The following is a 20,837-nucleotide window of genomic DNA, read 5'->3' on the forward strand; positions in this document are numbered from 1 at the left end:
ACATTTTGTTAGGAGATATTTATCCCACAGGTTGAAGATCAAAAACACAAAAAAAACAAGCTTCATTCTCTGGATAAAAAGAGATAAATGATTCCTTTAACACGAGAAAAATAAGTTGAGATCTCCAGGGACCTGAGAAAATGAAATGTATTTCAAAATCATGTCCTTTTAGGGCTTCCATAATAAACTGATGTTATTATAAACGATGTCTAAACTATCTCTTTTAGAAACACACGTTTATGGATGTGCTTTTACAGGAGATGTCACCTGAGTGTGTTTTAATCCATTTGAATAATTTCATTATTTATCTGGCAGCATCACTGGCAGGTTTTTATTCTTTTATATTTTATATTTCTGATAGTTAAGTCTTAACCTTTGTGTTTCTTCCTTTCTGTCATTTCTTTTTGCTGTCACTGTATTTGTTTTATTCTTTTTCATTGCCTTCCTCACATTTCTCTGTTATTCTCTTAGAGTTTCTGTCTTATTTGTAAAGCACTTTGTTACCCTGTTTAGAAAAGTGATATATAAATAAAGATTATTATATTTATCAGCAGAAGTATGAATGAGATTCATAATTAAATAACATTGTCTTACATAATAAGAACCTTTACCTTGTCCATTTAAAATATTTCACTTTATATTGTTTATTTTCTCTCAGTTCATTGACTGCTTTAAGTTTGAGGTTAGATTCCTGACCTTTGAATAACAATAAGAGAAATACTGACTGTCAGCTGTTTGAGTGATGTGTGTGTGTGTGTGTGTGTGTGTGTGTGTGTGTGTGTGTGTGTGTGTGTGTGTGTGTGTGTGTGTGTGTGTATTTAGGTCATATGTGTGACAGTAACCTGTGAGTAAACTGTGTCAGAATCAGGGTTAATGCCTCTTTATAGAAACACATACATCGTCCCGTATATGAAGGTTCTGCTCGACGACAGCGCGCCTCTTACGTCTTCAGTTATACAACCGTAGCCACGCCCACTCTCTCCCCACACCACCCGGTAACAACCGGCAGCCAATCAGGAGCCGGCGCTCAGGGGGTGTGACCAATGAGAGGGCACGACGCTGTGCCAGGGGGCGCGTCATTGGTCGAGGAGGTACCCGCCCACGTGCCTTACTGACCGACATTCAGCTGCAGCCAAAGAAACTGAATAAAGTGAAGGAATGAAATAAATAAAGGAGAGGAGGAGAGGAAGAGGAGAGGAAGAAAAACAGCGACATCATGGGGTGAGAGGAGGAACTGCAGCCTCAAAGTTAGACTACAGCACAGATCAGTAAAAGTTTTTAAGTAAGTTACAAAGTCTTAAAACTTGATATGTTATTATAACATTTAACTCACACACTTAAGTTTTTTTGAGGACTAAAAAACATCATAATGCACAAAAGAATAAGTTTACTGGATGTTTTTGCTTCTTGTCAAATACATGTATTGAATGAATGAGTAAATATATCATTTTAGATGTGTTGTAAGTCAACACTCCAATAAAAACAGAATGTATTTTACAGATTTGTATTTTAAAAATCTAAATCCAGAGCACCATCTGACAGGACTTTGTAGCTGGACTTGCCATTTAAAGGATCTTTATCCATTTCTGCAAAAGGAGGTTTCCTTCTGTTTGCCATCCACATCATTACTGCTGCTTTGCTTCTTGATTTCACGTTAAAATGAATTTGTGTAAGTTTATAAAGCCCTAATCATAACATTTTGTGTTTTTTTTTAATGGAATATGACATTTTAATGTCAACTGTTTAAAATATATATATATAAATAGGTTTTTATTTGATCATTTTCAGAACAAAACAACAAAATTCAAGACTATGTGTGTACAAAGCTGATTATCAGACCAAGAAGAAAAAATTATAAATAAATGATCAGAATCAGAATCAGCTTTATTCGCCAAGTATGCTTGAACACACAAGGAATTTGACTTTAGTAAACTGTGCTCTCTTTGTACAAGGCATAAGAATAAGAATAAGAATAAGAACTACAATAAAAAATAAAATAAAAATATAATAACAATAACATTAGCTATAAATACAAAGAAACAACAAATAGGCTTGACTAATATGTACAGGCTAAAATAATATGATAAAGTGCAGTGGTGAGTTGCAGAGGTAGTTTTACATTATAAAATAGAAGTTAAATAATACAAAAAATAGAAATATGGAATTCTGCTTTGAGAATTGTTGCATTGTGTATCTACATGTATATTTACAGAGAGTATTGATCCAACAGGTATGACACTGTTCTGGTTTAGTGTTCATCAGAGTGACAGCCTGGGGGAAGAAGCTGTTCTTATGGCGGGTTGTTTTGGCGCACAGTGATCTGTAGCGCCTGCCGGAGGGGAGGAGTTTGAAGAATTTGTGTCCAGGGTGTGAGGGGTCAGCGGTAATGCTCCCTGCCCGTTTCCTGGCCCGGGACCGGTACAAGTCCTGGATGGGGGGCAGGTCGACACCGATGATTTTTTCTGCAGTCCTTATAGTCCGCTGCAGTCTGTGTTTGTCAAGTTTGGTTGCAGATCCAAACCAGACAGTAATACTAGTAATAATGCCACCACCAAGAACAATTATTATGATATCCTTATATAATGACATTACCACCATCAATTTAGAAAAGATCATCAGTAACAATAATAAAAATAATAACTAATAATTGATAGGATTTGATAGCACTTTCCTTTGTACTCAAAGTCACTTTACAGTAAAATGATAATAATAAAAATAAATAAAAATAAAGCAGATGAGTGAAACAGAAAAAAGACAGAGGAGGGGCAGGAGCAGAGGAAGGTTTTTTGAACAGGAAGGTCTTGAGGTGGTTTTTAAATGATGAAGTGAGTCAGAGTTGCGGATGTTTAGCAGCGATGGCAAAGGCTCTGTCCCCAGGGAGCGGTGCTTGGACTTGGTGATGGGGGACAGGAGGTCTGCATCTGATGATCTGAGGCGGTGAGATGGAGAGTGGCGTTAGAGGAGGTCGGTCAGGTATGAGGGGGCTTTGTAGGTGATGAGCAGGATCTTTAAGTGGATTCGGTAATAATAATAACAGCAATAATAACAGACCTATGATTCAAAAAGAAAAGACACATAAGAAAGTAAGATTAGCAAAAACTAAAACAGAAGGAATACAAAAGTGTCGTGGGATGCGTCATCCCTTATGTAGTGCTATAGGAACCATTTTCTCCCACTGTTAACTTTTTTTTTGCATGTCATGAAATATGTTTATGTTTTTTATATTTTCTCTGAATGTTTCAAGAAATATTTTAAGCTCTTATCTCTTTTATTTTTTAGTGTCATGAAATATTTATATCGTTTGTGATATGCTTCTTTGTGGTCATTCTCTAATTTCACTTTTTATTAACTTGCTTTTTAAATTACGTTTTTTTTTACGTTTTTTAAAAAGTTTTATTGTCTTTTTACTTTTCTTGCATTTATTTACATTGTTTTATATTTCGATAACTATTTTTGTGTTTATTGGAATACCTTACTTTTTTTTTTGGCATCACAGAATCAGTATTTTTGTCGTTTATATAAATGTTTATGCAGTGACCTTCAGGGCCACAGAAGTACAGCTACACTGGAAAATAGGACTTCTGACATGTTGACATTTTTAACCTTTATCTCTTTATATATATTTTTTTCAAAATACTTTTATTTCAGTACAGCTGCATTTCTACATTTTTACATCTTTTAATTTCTGCGCATGTCACAAACTTATTTACCCCCTCAGGGATGAATGTTTGATTCATTCTGAATAAATATCTTCAGGCTTGAGTTAGAGACAGAGCTGCAGTACCGCTTCCGGCCGCATGGCGGAGACTGATCGTTGACCTACATTTAGCAGTGGTTGTGATGTCATCATGAGCAGCCAATCAGAGCTCTCCCTTCTGGAAACAGCTGATAAAGTCACCGGCTATGTTTTCGAGGAACAATGAAAGGATTTTATGATCTTTAGAGGCTGAAAAAACATCAAACTGGAGGGAAAATGAGAGGATTAGATGAAGAAGACTTCTATATTTGAATTCTGTGCACAAAGTCGAATTAATAAAACCTCTAATTACCGGAAGTTGCTCCTTCTTCTGACATTTTGAGGCAGATTTAAGGCAATAAACTTCCACTGTTTGTTTAGTAATGTCTAAAAAAGACTTCCACATAAAGAGTTACTGTAACACATTATATTTACAGTCATTTTAGCACTGAATTGTCATGATGATAACGTCCTCAGGTTATTATAAACACAAAAGGGCGGCGGCGGGAAACTAACCAGGAATGCACACAGTGAAAACAGTCAAACTTAATTTTGATACGTCTTTAAATGTGATGTTAGTGATGCTAAAAGCTGCTGTAGATTTGTTTTCATATATATAGCACAGATTTTGAGGGAATATTCAGACAGGGTGTGTAAAAGTGAGTATTTGCATGTCTTTGATGTAGCTTTGTCTTATACAAATGTAAATATGACAAGCTCACCTTTAAAGCTTATAACTCAGAGATTTCAGCATCACTTTATACTTTACTATAAAATTAAATGTTTATATTTTAACATTTTTAACTTAAAGAGAAAATGCATTTTTAATCAGAATCTGACATGTTGCGTAAAGGCTCATTTTAATAGTTTTGTAACACCGGTTTCGCTCAGTTTTGTAACCCCGCACAAACAAAGCCGTTTGAATTTCCCGCAGCTGTCCATGCAGCACGTGACCTCAACTCGCCTCCTGATTGGCTCCCCTGACGCGTCCAGTTAAAGAGCCAGCGCGAGCTCCCTTCCTATTGGCCAGCTGCGTTCTAGCGCCAAGATTCCAATAAAAAGGTCGAGCAGCCATCAGAGCCCGCTTCAGTCTCTGCTCTCTGTGTGTCCTGCTGTTTGTTAGTTTAGTGTTTTTCTCTCTTTTTTAAACTTCTTTTAGTTTGTTAACTTATTCAGCTTTTTATTCCTCTGCCTGTGTGAACTCGTGGAGACTAACATGATGTCTGCTCGCTCTCCTCTCTCCGTGAAGAATGAAAACTCTCTGAGCAGTCAGATCAGCAACATGTCTGTGGACAAAGAAAACACGGTGAGTAACCAAAAACCTGCAAAACCTTCTTCATGTGTGTTTCTTTGTTCCTGTTAGACTCTCCCTGTACGTTACTGTGCCTTTAATTACACGTCACGTCAGCCTGACGGCCCTGTATTTAACCTGTAACTCTGTTTAAATCAGCTGTTGGTGTGAATACATGAACATATAAACTCTGCATGTGTTTTTAGTTTTTATTCTTTATAAAGTTGTTTTTCTTCCTCCAGCCTCCGAGTCTGAACACGACCCGCATCCTGGCGTCTAAAACCGCGCGGAAAATCTTCGACGAGCCTCTGGTGAGTGATCCAACCCTCAAACCCCCCAAACCTCCAAACCTGCTAAACTTTAACAATCAAAACCTCCAGAGGATCACTGAGCACATTAAAGTCCTCCATCAGCTGTTTGTGGGGTTATTTTTAGGACATGTGGCGCCTAAAATCTGACTTCTGGCGCCAACAATCAGCTGATGATGATGCTCACCTGCTGCATGCAGTTTTTACTTCATTGAATTAAAGTTTATTTATCTGTTTATATGAAACTTTCTGTAACACACATGTGTTCAGACCTGTTTATTATGTGCATCCTAAATGAAGGATTTAAAGTTAGAGGTGTTCAGAAACAGTGATCAGATGTGTTCTCCTCTTTAAATATGAAACACAGGAAGTGTTTTTATCATGTCATCACGTGATTCAACATTTAAAGACATAAAACATCAATTTCAAGAATTTAAAACTGCTTGACTTCATCAAATAAACCTGCAACTAAGTTTTCTTAAGTATTGCTACTTGCAAATTGTCCTGATCTGTTTTTCTGTTAAGTTAGTGTTAGTGTGTGTATTGTGTGTTCATGTCTGATGGTGTGTGTGTTTGTGTCTTTCAGCCAGTGAAGAAGAGTGAGGAGGAAGAGGAGCCGCTGCTGAAGGCGAACTCTCGCCGCTTTGTCATCTTCCCCATCCAGTACCACGACATCTGGCAGATGTACAAGAAGGCCGAGGCCTCGTTCTGGACCGCAGAGGAGGTACGTCAGAGTCTCTGATGGAGGACAGGTGTAGGTCATGTGACTCAGGTGTTGTCATGTGATGCTAATGTCTTGTGTGTGTTCAGGTGGATCTGTCGAAGGACCTGCAGCACTGGGAGTCTCTGAAGGACGAGGAGCGTTACTTCATCTCTCACGTGTTGGCGTTCTTTGCAGCCAGCGACGGCATCGTCAACGAGAACCTGGTGAGGAGAAGCGCTCGAGTGTTCACGACTTTATTCTGTTTCCTGTTTGATTCAAAAGACAAACCTTTATTTAACACGACAAACACAGATCCTCTCCGTCCATCAGGAGGAGTCCACGCTCCTCTTGATGGTCAGAGGTAGAAGGATCAGCTCTGAGTGATCCACAGCTGCTGACTCTCTCTCTGTTCCTCATGTGACCACCAGGTGGAGCGCTTCACTCAGGAGGTGCAGGTGACGGAGGCCAGGTGTTTCTACGGCTTCCAGATCGCCATGGAGAACATCCACTCAGAGATGTACAGCCTCCTCATCGACACCTACATCAAGGAGCCCACTGAGAGGTGAGACCCCATACTGATCTGTGCTAGACCCCCATACTGTTTGTGATCTGGTGTCTGACGGTGCGTTCACTGACCCACAGAGAATACCTGTTCAACGCCATCGAGACTCTGTCATGTGTGAAGAAGAAGGCTGACTGGGCCATCAACTGGATCGGCAACAAGAACGCCAACTACGGTAAACCTGCCCTCTATGATGTCATCATAATGAGACCAATACAGTCTGATACTGGTCCTGTATCTGGTACTGATCATGAGGTATTGATCTGGTCTCTGTGTGCCCTGCAGGAGAGCGGGTCGTGGCTTTTGCCGCCGTGGAGGGAATCTTCTTCTCGGGGTCGTTCGCTGCGATCTTCTGGCTGAAGAAGAGAGGCCTGATGCCCGGTCTGACCTTCTCCAACGAGCTCATCAGCAGAGACGAGGTGATTAGTGATTAGTGATGACATGAAGGACAGTCTGTGTGCAGTGATCAGTGTGTGTGTAGTGATCAGTGTGTGTGTATTAACACTGTGTGTTGTGTTCAGGGTCTGCACTGTGACTTTGCGTGTCTGATGTTCAAACATCTGGTGAACAAGCCGTCAGAACAAACCGTCACCAGCATCATCAGGAACGCCGTGGAGATCGAGCAGGTAACCAACACACACCTCCACCCCCACACACTCTGTTTACCTACTGAGTGTGTTCACCTGGTGTTAACGATGTGTGTGTGTGTGTGTGTTCAGGAGTTCTTGACGGAGGCTCTGCCCGTGAAGCTGATCGGGATGAACTGCGATCTGATGAAGCAATACATCGAGTTTGTGGCCGACAGACTGATGCTGGAGCTCGGATTCAGCAAGGTAACCAAACACACCACAACACCTTCAAACCAGAGCATGCCTAGAGACCAGAACACCTAGAGAGAGACCAGCTTCTAGTGAGAATACAGAACAGTTATAACAGCAAGAATTCTAGAGTTTAGGACCAGGTCTGTAGAGGATCAGGTCTGTGATGATGAGACGCGCAGGGGTACGGACCTCAGCCAGTAATGGGGGCTGAGTGCTGCTGCTGAGCTCTGATTGGAGGACGTGTGGTTCACTGACAGAGTGGCAGCGGCACGATACAGACGCCACACTGAACAGACCTCAAGCAGAACTCTTAGATCCTCTTGTGTTCTCTCAATCTGTGGAGTCAGACCGGATCTGATTGGATCCCTTAAGTAGACTCTGACCTGATCTGTCTCTCTGTGTGTCTTTAGATCTACCGGGTGGAGAACCCCTTTGACTTCATGGAGAACATCTCTCTGGAGGGGAAGACAAACTTCTTTGAGAAGCGTGTGGGCGAGTACCAGAGGATGGGTGTGATGTCGGGCTCCACAGACAACACCTTCAGGCTGGACGCAGACTTCTAGGGGACCCTTGTGTTTTGGACTTGGTACGAGCAGCTGACGGGGAAACATGAACTCTGTAGACTCTAACGGTTCGGGGTCTCTCCTTGCACTGCCTCTTTATCTTGATAACTGCTGAGTCATATATGATGTACATAGAAGAGTTACTCAGCAGTTAACCTGATGACCTGAACTGATGTTTTTTATTTTGTTATACACTAACTAGAGTTTTTTTAATAACCTTTTTTACTGTTAGATACTGTTATATTAATTTGTACAGATATTTTTGCAATAAAATGACTTATTGCAAACACAAACCTCCTCTCTTCTTCACATTTGACTCCATGAGAGATGAATCTAAACAAAGATGAGGGGTAGAAATCATTTAGGTTGGTGTTTTCTTCAGGTGATGGTTTCTTTTTCCAAGTCGAAGTTGCTCATGTGGATTTTAAACATTTCTTAGTCAGTTTATTTTTGTCACTGAATCTTTGTGTTAAAGGGAATCATTTCCACAGAGACAAGAATATTCATTATATGATGATACTTCACAAATTCAAAAGAAATTGAGCACTGAAGGAGTTTGACTGAAAGTCAAAGATGAATATTTTGTTTTCTAAAGTGATTCAGACGGTCACAATATAATCTTAACTTGATTTTACACTAAAGAAATAAAAGCTTCCATTCTTAATTTTAGGAAACACTTTTTAAAGAAAAAACAATCAAGTCATTTTTTTTTTTTTTAAGTTATATTTTTTTGGCTTTTTTTTGCCTTTATTGGATAGGACAGGTGAAGATTGACAGGAAATGTGGGGAGTAGAGAGTGGGGGAAGACATGCAGGAAACGGTCAACCGGCTGGGAATCGAACCGGCGACCCCTGCGACGAGGACTGTAGCCTCTGCATGTGGGGTGCTTAGACCGCTAGGCCACCAGCGCTCTGATCAAGTCATTTTTTGACAATAAACAGTGGAGGACTAAGTCCACGTCTTCATTACTGAAGTATAGACCCTCCCGGTCAAACTTTCCTCCAATACAAGTGAAAGTTGTTCAGTCAGATTAGGACTTGAGTTAAAATCCTGGAGTACTTGCTTTAAAAAATACTTAAGTATCAGGTGTGGACTTGGTCTGTTTAAGTTGTGTGCCCATGTAGTGGGCGTTCCAGGTTCAGATCTAGCCTGCAGCCTCTTTCCTGCATGTCATTCCCCCACTACCCACTGTCCTCTCCTCTGTAAAATAAAGGTGTAACAGCCACAAAATTATAACTTAAAAAAAGATACTCAAAAAATGTAATCATGTATATTTACTTAGTTACTTCCATTACTGGATATAAAATGTATAAAAAGTATAAAAACAGATGAATTTTATCCAATCAGAAAATTAGAGATTTAACCCTTTAATTGAAAATGTATACGGTTAAAAGTCATGACTTTAAGTGACATTAATCTATAGAGCAGAGGTCCCAAAGAGCTTCACAATAACATGAAAAGGCAAATTAAAGGTTGCATTAAATACGAATACATTAGTAGTTTAGGAGCAACACATTCAGAAGCACAGTCCCCTTTAGTTTAAATCTCTCTGATGTAGGGAGCGTGAGCATTGATCGTTCTGCACTCAGTCAAGAGTTAATTATTGATAGTAATTTTTAATAGTAATAGTAAAATTTGATTTCATAGTAATGAATTCCTGTCACATATTTTTTACCTTCATCACATTTTAGACTTGGTCTCTCAACATTTTGAGTAATTTATTTAACTTTTATTTATTTTTTCAACTAGTGGAAAAATGCCCCAACAATAACTTCTTAACACAATATAAAAAACACAACATATATATATAAAAATACAGATGTAGGATTTAACAAGGTGCCTAGGATTAAAGCACATAACTGCAGTAATAATATAAGTGAAGTTAATTATGACTCACTGATTTGTAAAGAATCATAATGAGGTATTATGAATGAAACATGATGCAATAGAAGAAGTGAACAATAATAAATGAAGTCCTCCTCCCTGCAGCAGGTATGTGGTGTTTGCAGGTATGTGGAGTGTGAACAATGAGAGGATCTCTGGGAGGAGAGGTCAGAGAATCTTTATTAGAATCATAAGACTGAGGATCAGCAGCTTTCACCACGTCTCTTCTATGCACATGGAGTAGACAGTTACGTCATCACGCTGAACCAAAACCAGTTTGTATTTTACACAAAAAAACAGCTAAAAATATAAATACTTTAAATTCTTTAAGGGACGTTTTGAAATATTTCAAACCAGTAATGAGGAAAAAAAAAAGAAACCTCGTGTCTGCATCTTTTTTTTCTCGGTCTGTCGCTTCCTTGTGATCCTCCACCTTGCTGACGTCACACACGGAAGTAAACAAAAGTCCAAACTAGCTTCAGCTCGCGGCAGATCTCCTCCAACATGTCGGTTTCAAACCCCAGACAGACCTTCATCACCCCGGTGAGACGTTTCTGTGTTTACCTGAGATTAAGAGCTTCTCTTCATCTTTTCCTCTCTGTCTTTAAATCTGATCTTTACTGAGAACCAGCCTTACAGCAGCGAGGTTAGCATGTGGAGTTATTTACTCAGTGTGTCAGCTTCATATATATGTTAATGTTTAATGTGACCTGTCCTTATATAACACATGTAAGGTCATTATCAGTGTTCTAGATTAATATAATTACTCTTTATGAATGAAATGTCTTTAATTCACAGTAAAATAATCAGATTAAATCTACTGACCCCTCCTCTCCCTCTTTAACGACACAACAGCTGGACTGTCAGCTTTCCTCTAAATGAGTGAGTTAGTGTCTTATAGTTTGTGTAATGTCCTCACTAAGGTTAACAAGCTGAGTCATTTTGAAGCTGAGCGATTTGATATTAAAATAATCATGATATCTAATGGAGTAACAGCTGCTGTGTCTCGTAGCATTGTGTCTGTTTCACTTCTATGGAAATGTAAGGACCTTGACATTGAATATACCAACTCTTACTGAAGGATTGAACTCAATCAATCAATCAATCAATCAATCTTTATTTGTATAGCGCCAAATCACAACAAACGTTATCTCAAGACGCTTTTACAAACAGAGCAGGTCTAGACCGCTCTATGTCAAATTATGAACAGAGACCCAACACCAAGACAGGGTAAGACTCAGTCTGACCCCACCTTAATCCATCATGAGCATTGCACATCGCAGTATTTAGCTAGTTACAGTGGTGAGGAAAAACTTCCTTTTAACAGGCAGAAACCTCAGGCAGAACCAGACTCATGTTAGACAGCCATCATGCCTCGACTGAGTTGGGTCTGGAAAGACAGATAAAGGGGAGTAAGAGAGAGAGGTGATAGTGATGAGACGAGTCGTAGAAGCTGTTGCCGCTGGAGTCCAGCACGTCCGTATCAGCTGGAGTCCAGATCGTCCACAGCAGGAGGACGTCTACGGCAGCTCAGATGAATCTACGAGACAATGGAGCTCAGGGACTCCAGAAAGGTCTATGGTTAGTAACTTTAATGGGACAGGCAGAGTTAAAGTAAGTGATGAAGGGGTTGGGGGGAAGAAGGTGAGCTAGGATCCCAGTGTGTCAGTGTGCCAGTTCCCCCGGCAGTCTAGGCCTATAGCAGCATGACAAAAGCTGGTCCAAGCCTGATGTATGAACTAATATACACTACTGGTCAAAAGTTTTAGAACACCCCAATTTTTCCACTTTTTTATTGAAATCCAAGCAGTTCAAGTCCATTGAATAGCTTGAAATGGTACAAAGGTAAGTGGTGAACTGCCAGAGGTAAAAAAAAAAAAAGGTAAGATTACCGAAAACTGAAAAAATTACGTACATTTCAGAATTATACGAAAAGGCCTTTTTCAGGGAACAAAAAATGGGTCGCCGTTCTGCAGCAATTGAGGTTAATCAAGCCTTGAAAGTTGGTGTTACCAATTCTTATAGGTGTCCCAATTGTCCTTGACTTCCAACCCCCTCTGTCTGCATAAAAGTAGTGTTGGAACACACTGTGGTACCGTACCCTCGTGAGCATCATTTGAACTCCAGAAAGTAGTGTGTTGCTTTAGAACTGGGCAGAAAAAGGCAATTAACAATGGAAGATAGACAGACCACCATAACACTTAAAGATGTAGGTCTTTCCTACAGAGAAATTGCAAAGAAAGTCAAGGTGTCAGTGAGTACAGTTTCCTTCACCATCAAACTGCACTCAGAAACTTGGGGAAACTCTGACAGGAAGAGGTCTGGCAGACCCAAACCCACAACTAAATCAGAAGACAGGTTTCTGAGAGTCAACATCTTGCGTGATAGGAGGCTCACAGGACAACAGCTTCAAGCACAACTTAATAGTGATCGTAGTAAGCAAGTCTCAGTTTCAACTGTGAAGAGAAGACTTCGAGCTGCAGATTTGACCGGTCGAGTTGCAGCAAGAAAGCCTTTGCTAAGACATCAGAATAAGAAGAAGAGGCTTGCCTGGGCCCTGAAACTCCGCCAGTGGACTAATGAAGACTGGAAGAAGGTGATTTTTGTACGCCGTGGAGTAGGCGAAAGGCTGTTGTTTATTTGTTTGATGTTTTCATTTTAGAGCACAATAAGACATGCATGCATAATTTTCAACAAAAATCTTGAAAAATTGTGGTGTTCTCAAACTTTGACCGGTAGTGTATCTGAAAAAGAAGTTACTGAATAGTCCAAATGAAACATTCCATCAAGCCTTATCAGAAATCCAGCATCTCAAATTGTAAGAACATTCCCTAAAATCAATTAAAGTACAGGATTCTAACTACAGATACACTATGATCATTTAGACTCAGTACTTGGTTTGGGCTCCTGTATCATGAAATACTGCATCATGGAGGAGGTCATCCTGTAGCTCTGCTGAGGTCTTACTGAAGCCCAGGTAACTCTGTTAGCCGCCTTCAGCTGGTCTGTATTCTCAGGCCGGGTGTTTCTCGTCTTCCTCTTGACAAATACCCCACAGAGTCCCTCCAGGGTTCAGGTCATTGGAGTTGGCTGGCTAATCAAACACGGTGATATCATGGTCATCAAATCATTTGGTGGTAGTTTTGGCGTTGTGGGCAGGTGCCTGTCCTGGAAGTGGAGCAGCATCTCCATAAAGCTTGTCAGCAGATGAAGTGCTCTAAAACCTCCTTGCGGACGGTTGCGTTGACTTTGGACCAACACCAGCAGAAGACCTGGCCCCCCAAACCATCACAGACTGTGGACACTTAACTCTGGACTTCAGACACCGTGGATTCTGTGCCTCCTCTGGACTCGAGGACCTTGATTTACAAGTGAAACGCTTACTTTCTTTGTCTTCGTAGCCCAGGTACGAGTTTCTGCTGGGTCAGGAGTGGATTGATATCAGGGACCATCTTCAGTCCACTCCCCGTGAAGCTCTCAGGAGTTCTTGACAGTCCTCTCAAAGCTGCGGTCATCCCTTTGGCTTTTGCACTTTTTCCTACCACAGAGACTATCCATCCATCCACCCATTATCTTGACCGCTTATCCCATTAGGGGTCACGGGGGGGCTGGAGCCTATCCCAGCTGGCTTCGGGCGGAGGGCAGGGTACACCCTGGACAGGTCGCAAACCTCTCACAGGGCAAACACAGAGAGACAGACAACATTCAAGCACACACTCACACCTACGGGCAATTTAGAGTGACCAATCAACCTGGTGAGCACGTTTTTGGACTGTGGGAGGAAGCAGGAGTACCATGAGAGAGCCCACACATGCATGGAGAGAACATGCAAACTCCACACAGAAAGGCACCTGCCCGGCCGAGGATTCAAACCAAGAACCTTCTAGCTGTGAGGCAACAGCGCTACACAGCCCACCACATAGACTAACGTCTCAAAAAAGAACCAAACCCCTCTCACGTCCCTGATTGTGTTGATGCTTCACATTCAATAAGAAAGAGACTTTAATGTAATGTAAGATAAAATCAAATAACAAACTAGTTAGCTTTAAAATGTAGCATGTTTGGCTACATGTGTTGATAACTGATGTATCTCTGGAGGGTTAAGTATGTTATGTTGATATCAAACACATGAAGTTTAAACGTGTCCCCATCATCTTCAGGTGATCCCCTTCGCCGGGACGATCCTGGGTGGGTTGCTGCCGGGTGAGATGGTTCTCATTCAGGGCTCGGTGCCATCTGGCGCTGACAGGTGAGGACTCCAAAGAAAACATGATTCAATCTGAAACCTGGTTCAACCTCCTGAACCTGCTGACACACCTGTGCTGACATCACAGAGCCTCACAGTTCCAGCCTCACCTCTCGTCCCTCTGCGCCGTCTTGCAGGTTCCAGGTAGATTTCACGTGCGGCAGCAGCGTGAAGCCGAGGGCCGACGTGGCGTTCCACTTCAACCCTCGGCTCTCCAAGTCTCCGTGCGTCGTGTGCAACACGCTGGAGAAGGAGCGCTGGGGCCGAGAGGAGATCCTGTATCAGATGCCGTTTTCCGCCGGGGCGGCGTTTGAACTCATCATCCTCGTCCTGAAAGACAAGTTCAAGGTGAGAGACCAGATCCTGCAGGAGGATGTGAGGGACTGGTTTTATACCAATGATTATAAAAGGCTTCTGAAGGCGTCTGGTCAATGATCATGTGATGTCTGTTGTTACCCAAAGTGCTGCACTGAGGAGTCTGATGGAGTTTAAAGACACATCAGTGAGTCAGTGAGAACTAGAAAATGAAGTCCTACCATTAGAAGAATACAGTCTTAATATTTCCAATAATATAGTTGTCATTATTCTTTTTGCCTTTATTGATAGGACAGCTGAAGAGAGACAGGATATGTGGGGAGTAGAGAGTGGGGGAAGACATGCAGGACATGGTTGCGGCTGGGAGTCGAACCGTCAACCCCTGTGATGAGGACTATAGCCTCTTTATGTGGGGCGCTTGGACCGCTAGGCCACCAGCTCCCTGGTTGTCATTATTCTTAAAAGAGTAAAAGTTTTATGAGAAAGTCTAAATGAATACGTTTTTATAATACAAACACAAAGTCCTTCTTTTATGAGAAGTATTACAATATTTTTATTTTTATTTTATGCAAATAAATCTGAAGTTTTTGAAAAAAGTTATAATATTAAAAACTAAAAGCTGTCATTTTACGAGGATAAGTCATAATATTACCAAAATAAAGTCCTTATTTTCTCAGAGGAGGTCATCACATATAAAAAATAATATAAAAGTTGTAATTTTATGAGAGCTGTGGCGTGATTTTATGCATAAGTTGTAGTTTTACAAGTATTTAAGTGTAATAATGTGTGAAAAAGTCAGAATAAAACAATCAATAAGTTGTAATTTTATTAGGAAATGACTTGATATTATTTATCTTTTAATACGAAGGGAAGAAGAGAAGTGCAGCGAACCGCCTGCTGTAAAAAGAGGGACGTCTTTGAAGTTAAACTTTTGTAAAAGTTTCACAAAACTGTGTCAAAGTATCAAGAAGAAGATCTTCAACATATGACAAAGATCTCCTCATTAAATTGAGACTTTAGTTCTAATTATTGTCGAAATGATCCAAAATTAACAGACAAGTTTATAAGAACACATTTGTCCCTCCTTCTGTTCATGTGATGACCCCTTGTATTCATCCGGTGACTGTCAGGAGGGGCCAGACCCTGAGGTTTAAAACCTGTAGCTGTCCTGTTTGTTCAGTTTGAGCTGCTTCAGATGGAGCTGGTGTTTTATTATTGAACATGCCCTGCAGTATTTATTCTCACGTTGTTGTACTCCTACTCTTCCTTCAGTAAACCCTCTCTGTACTTCCCTCTCTCTCCTGTAGGTGGCGGTAAACGGAGCTCATCTGTTGGAGTTCACACACAGATTGGAGCTGGAGAACGTCGACACTCTGTGCATATCTGGAAAGGTCAACGTTGAGGCTGTGGGCATCCTCCCGAGCGCTGTGAGTCAGTCTGCAGATTCTGCTTCATGTGATAAACCTGTGACTGTAAACATGTGATGAGGACCAATCAGAGGCTTTGTTGTTGTTGTTGTTTTTATTTTTAGGGCGCAGTTTCTCCTTCGGCAAGTCTGAGCAGCCAGGACTCTGCCACCAACGTAAGGACAAACTCACATGGTCTTCCAACAGAGCCAAAATACTTTATAAAGAGAAAACAGATTAATCACATTATTTAACATTGATCAATAAAATAAAAAATATGTGAAGGTTATCTTTTCTCAGTGGGATTTATGTGACAATAAATCCTTACAGATTTTTTAAATATTTAATATTTTAGCAGCTCGGGTGTTATACTCTCCTACAACAGAGTGTCATCTGCATACAAATGATCATGTTTATGATATTTCTTAATAATCTATAGAAGAGGATTAAACCCAATTCATTTTCTTTTTTTTTAAGGTTTTTGGGGGTTAGGCCAGTATAAAAAAAAAATCGACTTTTTCTTCAATATTTTGACTTTAAAATCAGAATTCTGACTTTTAAGTTCAAATTTCAAAAAATGTCAAATTTATTTTTATTTTTATTTAGTGGCCTAACCTTCACAAAAATATTCAGATACTCTAATCCTCTTCTGTAGTATTCTCCATGAGCAGAACCATGTTAGAGCAAAACGTTAGAGGACCTAACATTGAGCCCTGTGGAACACCTCACAAAATTCATTTAGTCAACGTTATTTATAAAGCACCAAATCCCAACAAACGTTCTCCTCAGACTCTTTCCAAACAGAGCCGGTCTAGACCGTACTCTATGTTCTATTATTAACAAAGACCCAACATCAAGACCGGATCAGATCCGGTCCCATCTTCCAGACAGGACTCAGTCTGATCTCATCTTAATCCACCATGAGCAGAGCACTTTGCAGCATTTAGCAAGTTACAGTGGCAAGGACAAACTTCCTTTAACAGGCAGAAACCTCCAGCAGGACCAGACTCATGTTAGACACACATCTGCTGAGGACGAGAATGTTGTGTTGATATGTATTTTTGATACAAATGCTAATCTTTTCTGACCGCCATGTTTTTCTACTTTGATTAATTCCTGTTTTTTGTTCCTCCTCCAGCCCATCAAGTCTTTTTCAGGCGACTTGGTGAGTTTAACCATCGCATGTTCAGTTTGTTGTGATTTCTCAGCCTTTAACTTATTTTAAAATAAACACACTTATCTTAAAAGTAGAGATGCACCAAGTGTGAAGTCAGGACTGATTGTTAAACCAATGTTGCCTGTAGCCGATGTTTTTGTGTCTGTTTTTCACATGAGCTATGAGATTGACTAATTCAAATTGTTGCTAGACGTCTCTTCTCTTAAATAATGTTGCTTGTTGAGTTGTCTCTCTTAAGGTCATTGTTCTGTTTGTTCTTTGTGCTGTTAACAGTTTTAAACCAAATATCTGTTGCTTTCCATTTCCTGCACAAAAACAATCATCAGCTTAAATATCTGTGTCACTAAACTACAGACAGAAGTTTAACATTTCTCAGGTTCAGATGTTGAAGTGTTTCTGATCTTGTGTTTTCAGAGCGTTCCCTTCAGAGGAGAACTTCTTAAAGGACTGAAAGTCGGACTCAGCATCACCGTTAAAGGAAAAACCAATAAGGACGCAGACCGGTACGCAACACATCCACACACGTCTGTCTGTGTTCACTCTTTAATGTCACTCATATTTAAAGGTTATTCAGTGATACACCCACAGAAACAGGACTCTGGTTTTGGGTAAAAAGGGTGTTCCTCTGCTGTGTTTTAGTTTCAGTGTGAATCTGCGAGCGTCTGACAGCAGTGACATCGCTCTTCATCTGAACCCTCGTCTGAAGAAAGGAGTCTTCGTCAGAAACTCCTTCCACTCTGAGTGCTGGGGCCCCGAGGAGACCAAGCTGGACTCCTTCCCCTTCAGAGCGGGAGAATACTTTGAGGTACGACAACAGACCCTTAAAATATAAACACATTAAACTCTAGAATCTAAAACATGTATGGTGCATAAAGACCCTCAAGACATTTAAAGAGTTATAGAGATGGTTGTTTAAACGGTCAATATTGATCCAAATAATGTTTTAGTTAGTGTCATTTTCATTCCATCACATTACTCCCTAATATTATATCCATGTAATTAAATTAAAAGATTACACTGCTTAATATAATTTAAAAAAAAGACAAATTTTGAATCGTACGGATTGTAATTGTATTCAACTACATACTTTTTTAACACAGGTATGAACTTAGCATTTTATTATTCACTTCCATATTTTACACTTATTCATTGTAATCTTAACATTTCTCTGTAAACTTAACATGTTCATTCAAACTATACATTTCATCGTAAAGTTTACATTTTCATGGTAAATTTCACGTCATTGTGAACTTTAAATTTTCATCGTAAATTTTATATTTCATTGTAAACTTTACATTTTCATTGTGAAATTTACGTCATTGTAAACTTAAAATTTTCAGCGTAAATTTAACATTTCCATTGTAAACTTTAAATTTTCATCGTAAACTTTAAATTTTCATCATAAATTTAACATTTTCTTTGTAAATTTCACGCGTCATTGTAAACTTTAAATTTTCATCGTAAACTTAATTGTAAATTTCACATGTCATTGTAAACTTTTAATTTTCATCGTAAACTTTACATTTTCATTGTAAACTTTACATTTTCATTGTAAACTTTACATTTTCATTGTAAACTTCATGTCATTGTAAACTAACATTTCATCACGAACTACATTTTTATCAATGTAACATTTTGTGATTAAATGTTCAATATTGTCGCACACTTTACATTTCAATACAAAGTTTAGAATTTGTTACATTTTATACTTTTAAAATTTAATTATAGAATTTATATAAATGTTATTAAAAATGCTTCATTTTATTGTTAATGGTAAACTCTGTGTTTAGTTAACTTAAAATTGACTGAAACATTTTCATTATAAACTTAACTAAACTTTAAATGTTCATTGTAAACTTTAAATTTCATTGTAGACTTTACATTTTCATGAAGCACCTTTATAACCGAACAGAATGTTTTCTGAGTGCTTGATTAAAAATGTTAAACTTGTATTTTTGTATGAATTAACATTGTTGTGATAATACGTGTTTGTTTGTTTTCTGTGCAGATGATCATCCTGTGTGACTCTCAGCTGTTTAAAGTCGCCGTTAACGGAGTCCACCTGCTGGACTACAAACACCGGGCCCAGGACCTGAGCCTGGTGACCCAGCTGGAGGTTCAGGGAGACGTCACACTGCTGGGCGTTAAGATCCTCTGAGACCCTCTGGGACCCTCTGAGACCCGTTAATCCGGTCTACAGAGAGTGAAATGTAAATAACCTGCAGTGTTGTACGTAATGAACCCTGAAGGCCCGATGACCAAGTTAATGTTTTTGATATCGATGAGCGATGTGTGAATGTCTTTTTAAGAGTTTTTATGAACATGTTTCAAACTCTGTAATCCACTCAGTCTTTAAGATTGGGAAAGAAAACGTCTGAACCAAGTTCATCCAGAAACCTAACATACTAACTCATCTTCTGATTGTGCCTCTTAATCCTGGATCCTGATACATGATACGCTGTAGTTAGAGGAAACAGAGAGCATCATGGGAGAGTAATCTCATGAACTAACATGAACCTGTGTGAACACTTCCTGTTGATGTCTGTCTGAGCACTAAAAGAAATGACTTCACATCACTGATTAATCTTTAAATAAAGTCTGTGCTGATGTCTAAATCAATCCAGAGGAGTGTCATATTTCACCTCAGCCTGTTGACACTGACTAAACCGTGAGTGGACAGGTTTTTTATTTGGAGTGATTATTAGGAAATGAGAAATGGGAACAGAGCAGTCACTAGTGAAGGATGTTAGAACACACGAGAAGCTGAGGGAACGAGTCGTCTAGCAAATTGAAGACAACGAATGAAAACACAGCACGAGCTTTGGTGGAGTCACAGGACTGAGAGAGAAGAAAACGCCAACAGTAAAGTTACAGGAAGAGGACCTTAATGTTTCAACTCAGCTTTCCATGTGGGTCCAACATTTTCATTTACTATCTGAGGAACCAGTTGATGAGTTAGCTGCATTAATGAATCCTCTTTAATTCAATGCTCGGCGTCATCGTGTTTATTTCTTCGTGTGGATAAGCAGGTCGATGTTTATAGAACGTCTGGTTACAGAGAAGGAATCCTTACAGGGTGAGATAAGATATCTCCAGTCCAAACTGGATCCTGTCTACCTCTTGTAACCCACTCACAAGACTTTCAACCTCAAGCTTTTTAAAAATACCTTCAATGGTTATATTTCAAAAGCGTACGCCATGCCATCAAGTGCCACAGAAGTATAATTCAGGGTTTAGACAACCAGGGGAACTGACACACTGGGATCCTGTCTCTCACTTTAACTCTTCCTGTCCCATTAAAGCAGGGGTGTCCAAAGTACGGCCCGGGGGCCAATTGCGGCCCAAGGTCCATTTATTTATGGCCCCAAGCTTCCATCTTAAATTGTGTAATTTATAGCACAGAAATTAATCACAGTTTCTTTCTACAAACAAAACTAAAGTCAATCCAGAAACGTCTCAAAAAGCTTCATATGGACTTCCTGTCTAAAACCAAAGCTCTGGGAATTCTGCAAGACGGCAATAAAGAAGAAACACAAGGACTCTTAAAGTTGACAAGTTTTCAAATTCATGTTTTTATCATGATGTGAAAATGTTCTTGATGAACACTAAAACTTCAGAAGACACAAAAGAGGACACAAGACAAGATCAAATTATAAAATTGTGCAGAAAAGGCAAAATTTGGTGCATCAAAAATGTTCAGAACTCAGGAAAGTAATTATATAGTTCTTAAAATGTTGTCTGCTGGTCAGAAAGGTCTTAAAAAAAAACATGAAGAAGAAGTGTGATGAAATCTAGATCGTGATCCTGCCATAGGAAAATAATTAT

General features: G+C 39.7%; 2 protein-coding genes and 1 non-coding gene across 3 annotated transcripts; all 3 read left to right on the forward strand.

Annotated features, from left to right (window-relative positions):
- Window positions 1-4,780: 4,780 nt before the first annotated feature.
- On the forward strand, window positions 4,781-8,194 carry LOC117824179 (ribonucleoside-diphosphate reductase subunit M2). The gene is made up of 10 exons (XM_034699592.1): window positions 4,781-5,042; window positions 5,270-5,338; window positions 5,922-6,059; window positions 6,146-6,262; window positions 6,467-6,600; window positions 6,681-6,775; window positions 6,886-7,019; window positions 7,122-7,226; window positions 7,320-7,433; window positions 7,832-8,194. The coding sequence occupies exons 1-10, from the start codon at window positions 4,953-4,955 to the stop codon at window positions 7,982-7,984; spliced, it is 1,149 nt and encodes a 382-aa protein (XP_034555483.1). The 5' UTR covers window positions 4,781-4,952; the 3' UTR covers window positions 7,985-8,194.
- LOC117824743 lies at window positions 7,579-7,716 on the forward strand. Its single transcript, XR_004633673.1, has one exon. It is a non-coding gene; the product is annotated as a small nucleolar RNA SNORD94 (small nucleolar RNA).
- Window positions 8,195-10,294: 2,100 nt separating the features above from the next.
- lgals8a (galectin 8a) lies at window positions 10,295-19,631 on the forward strand. Its single transcript, XM_034700080.1, has 9 exons — window positions 10,295-10,411; window positions 14,029-14,117; window positions 14,252-14,462; window positions 15,737-15,856; window positions 15,961-16,011; window positions 16,974-17,000; window positions 17,427-17,515; window positions 17,652-17,817; window positions 19,021-19,631. Exons 1-9 carry the CDS (start codon window positions 10,373-10,375, stop codon window positions 19,168-19,170), a joined length of 942 nt encoding a protein of 313 aa, XP_034555971.1. The 5' UTR covers window positions 10,295-10,372; the 3' UTR covers window positions 19,171-19,631.
- The last annotated feature ends 1,206 nt before the right edge of the window (window positions 19,632-20,837 follow it).

The sequence above is a fragment of the Notolabrus celidotus genome, chromosome 13 (assembly GCF_009762535.1).
Source record: "Notolabrus celidotus isolate fNotCel1 chromosome 13, fNotCel1.pri, whole genome shotgun sequence".
NCBI lineage: Eukaryota > Metazoa > Chordata > Actinopteri > Labriformes > Labridae > Notolabrus > Notolabrus celidotus.

Coding starts and splice junctions, on each gene's coding strand:
- LOC117824179 (XM_034699592.1), top strand. CDS start 4,953: ATGATGTCTGCTCGCTCTCCTCTCTCCGTGAAGAATGAAAACTCTCTG. Junction 6,060..6,145: donor CGTTCTGGACCGCAGAGGAG/GTACGTCAGAGT, acceptor GTGTGTGTTCAG/GTGGATCTGTCGAAGGACCT. Junction 7,434..7,831: donor TGGAGCTCGGATTCAGCAAG/GTAACCAAACAC, acceptor GTGTGTCTTTAG/ATCTACCGGGTGGAGAACCC.
- lgals8a (XM_034700080.1), top strand. CDS start 10,373: ATGTCGGTTTCAAACCCCAGACAGACCTTCATCACCCCG. Junction 10,412..14,028: donor GACAGACCTTCATCACCCCG/GTGAGACGTTTC, acceptor CATCATCTTCAG/GTGATCCCCTTCGCCGGGAC. Junction 17,818..19,020: donor GAGCGGGAGAATACTTTGAG/GTACGACAACAG, acceptor TTTTCTGTGCAG/ATGATCATCCTGTGTGACTC.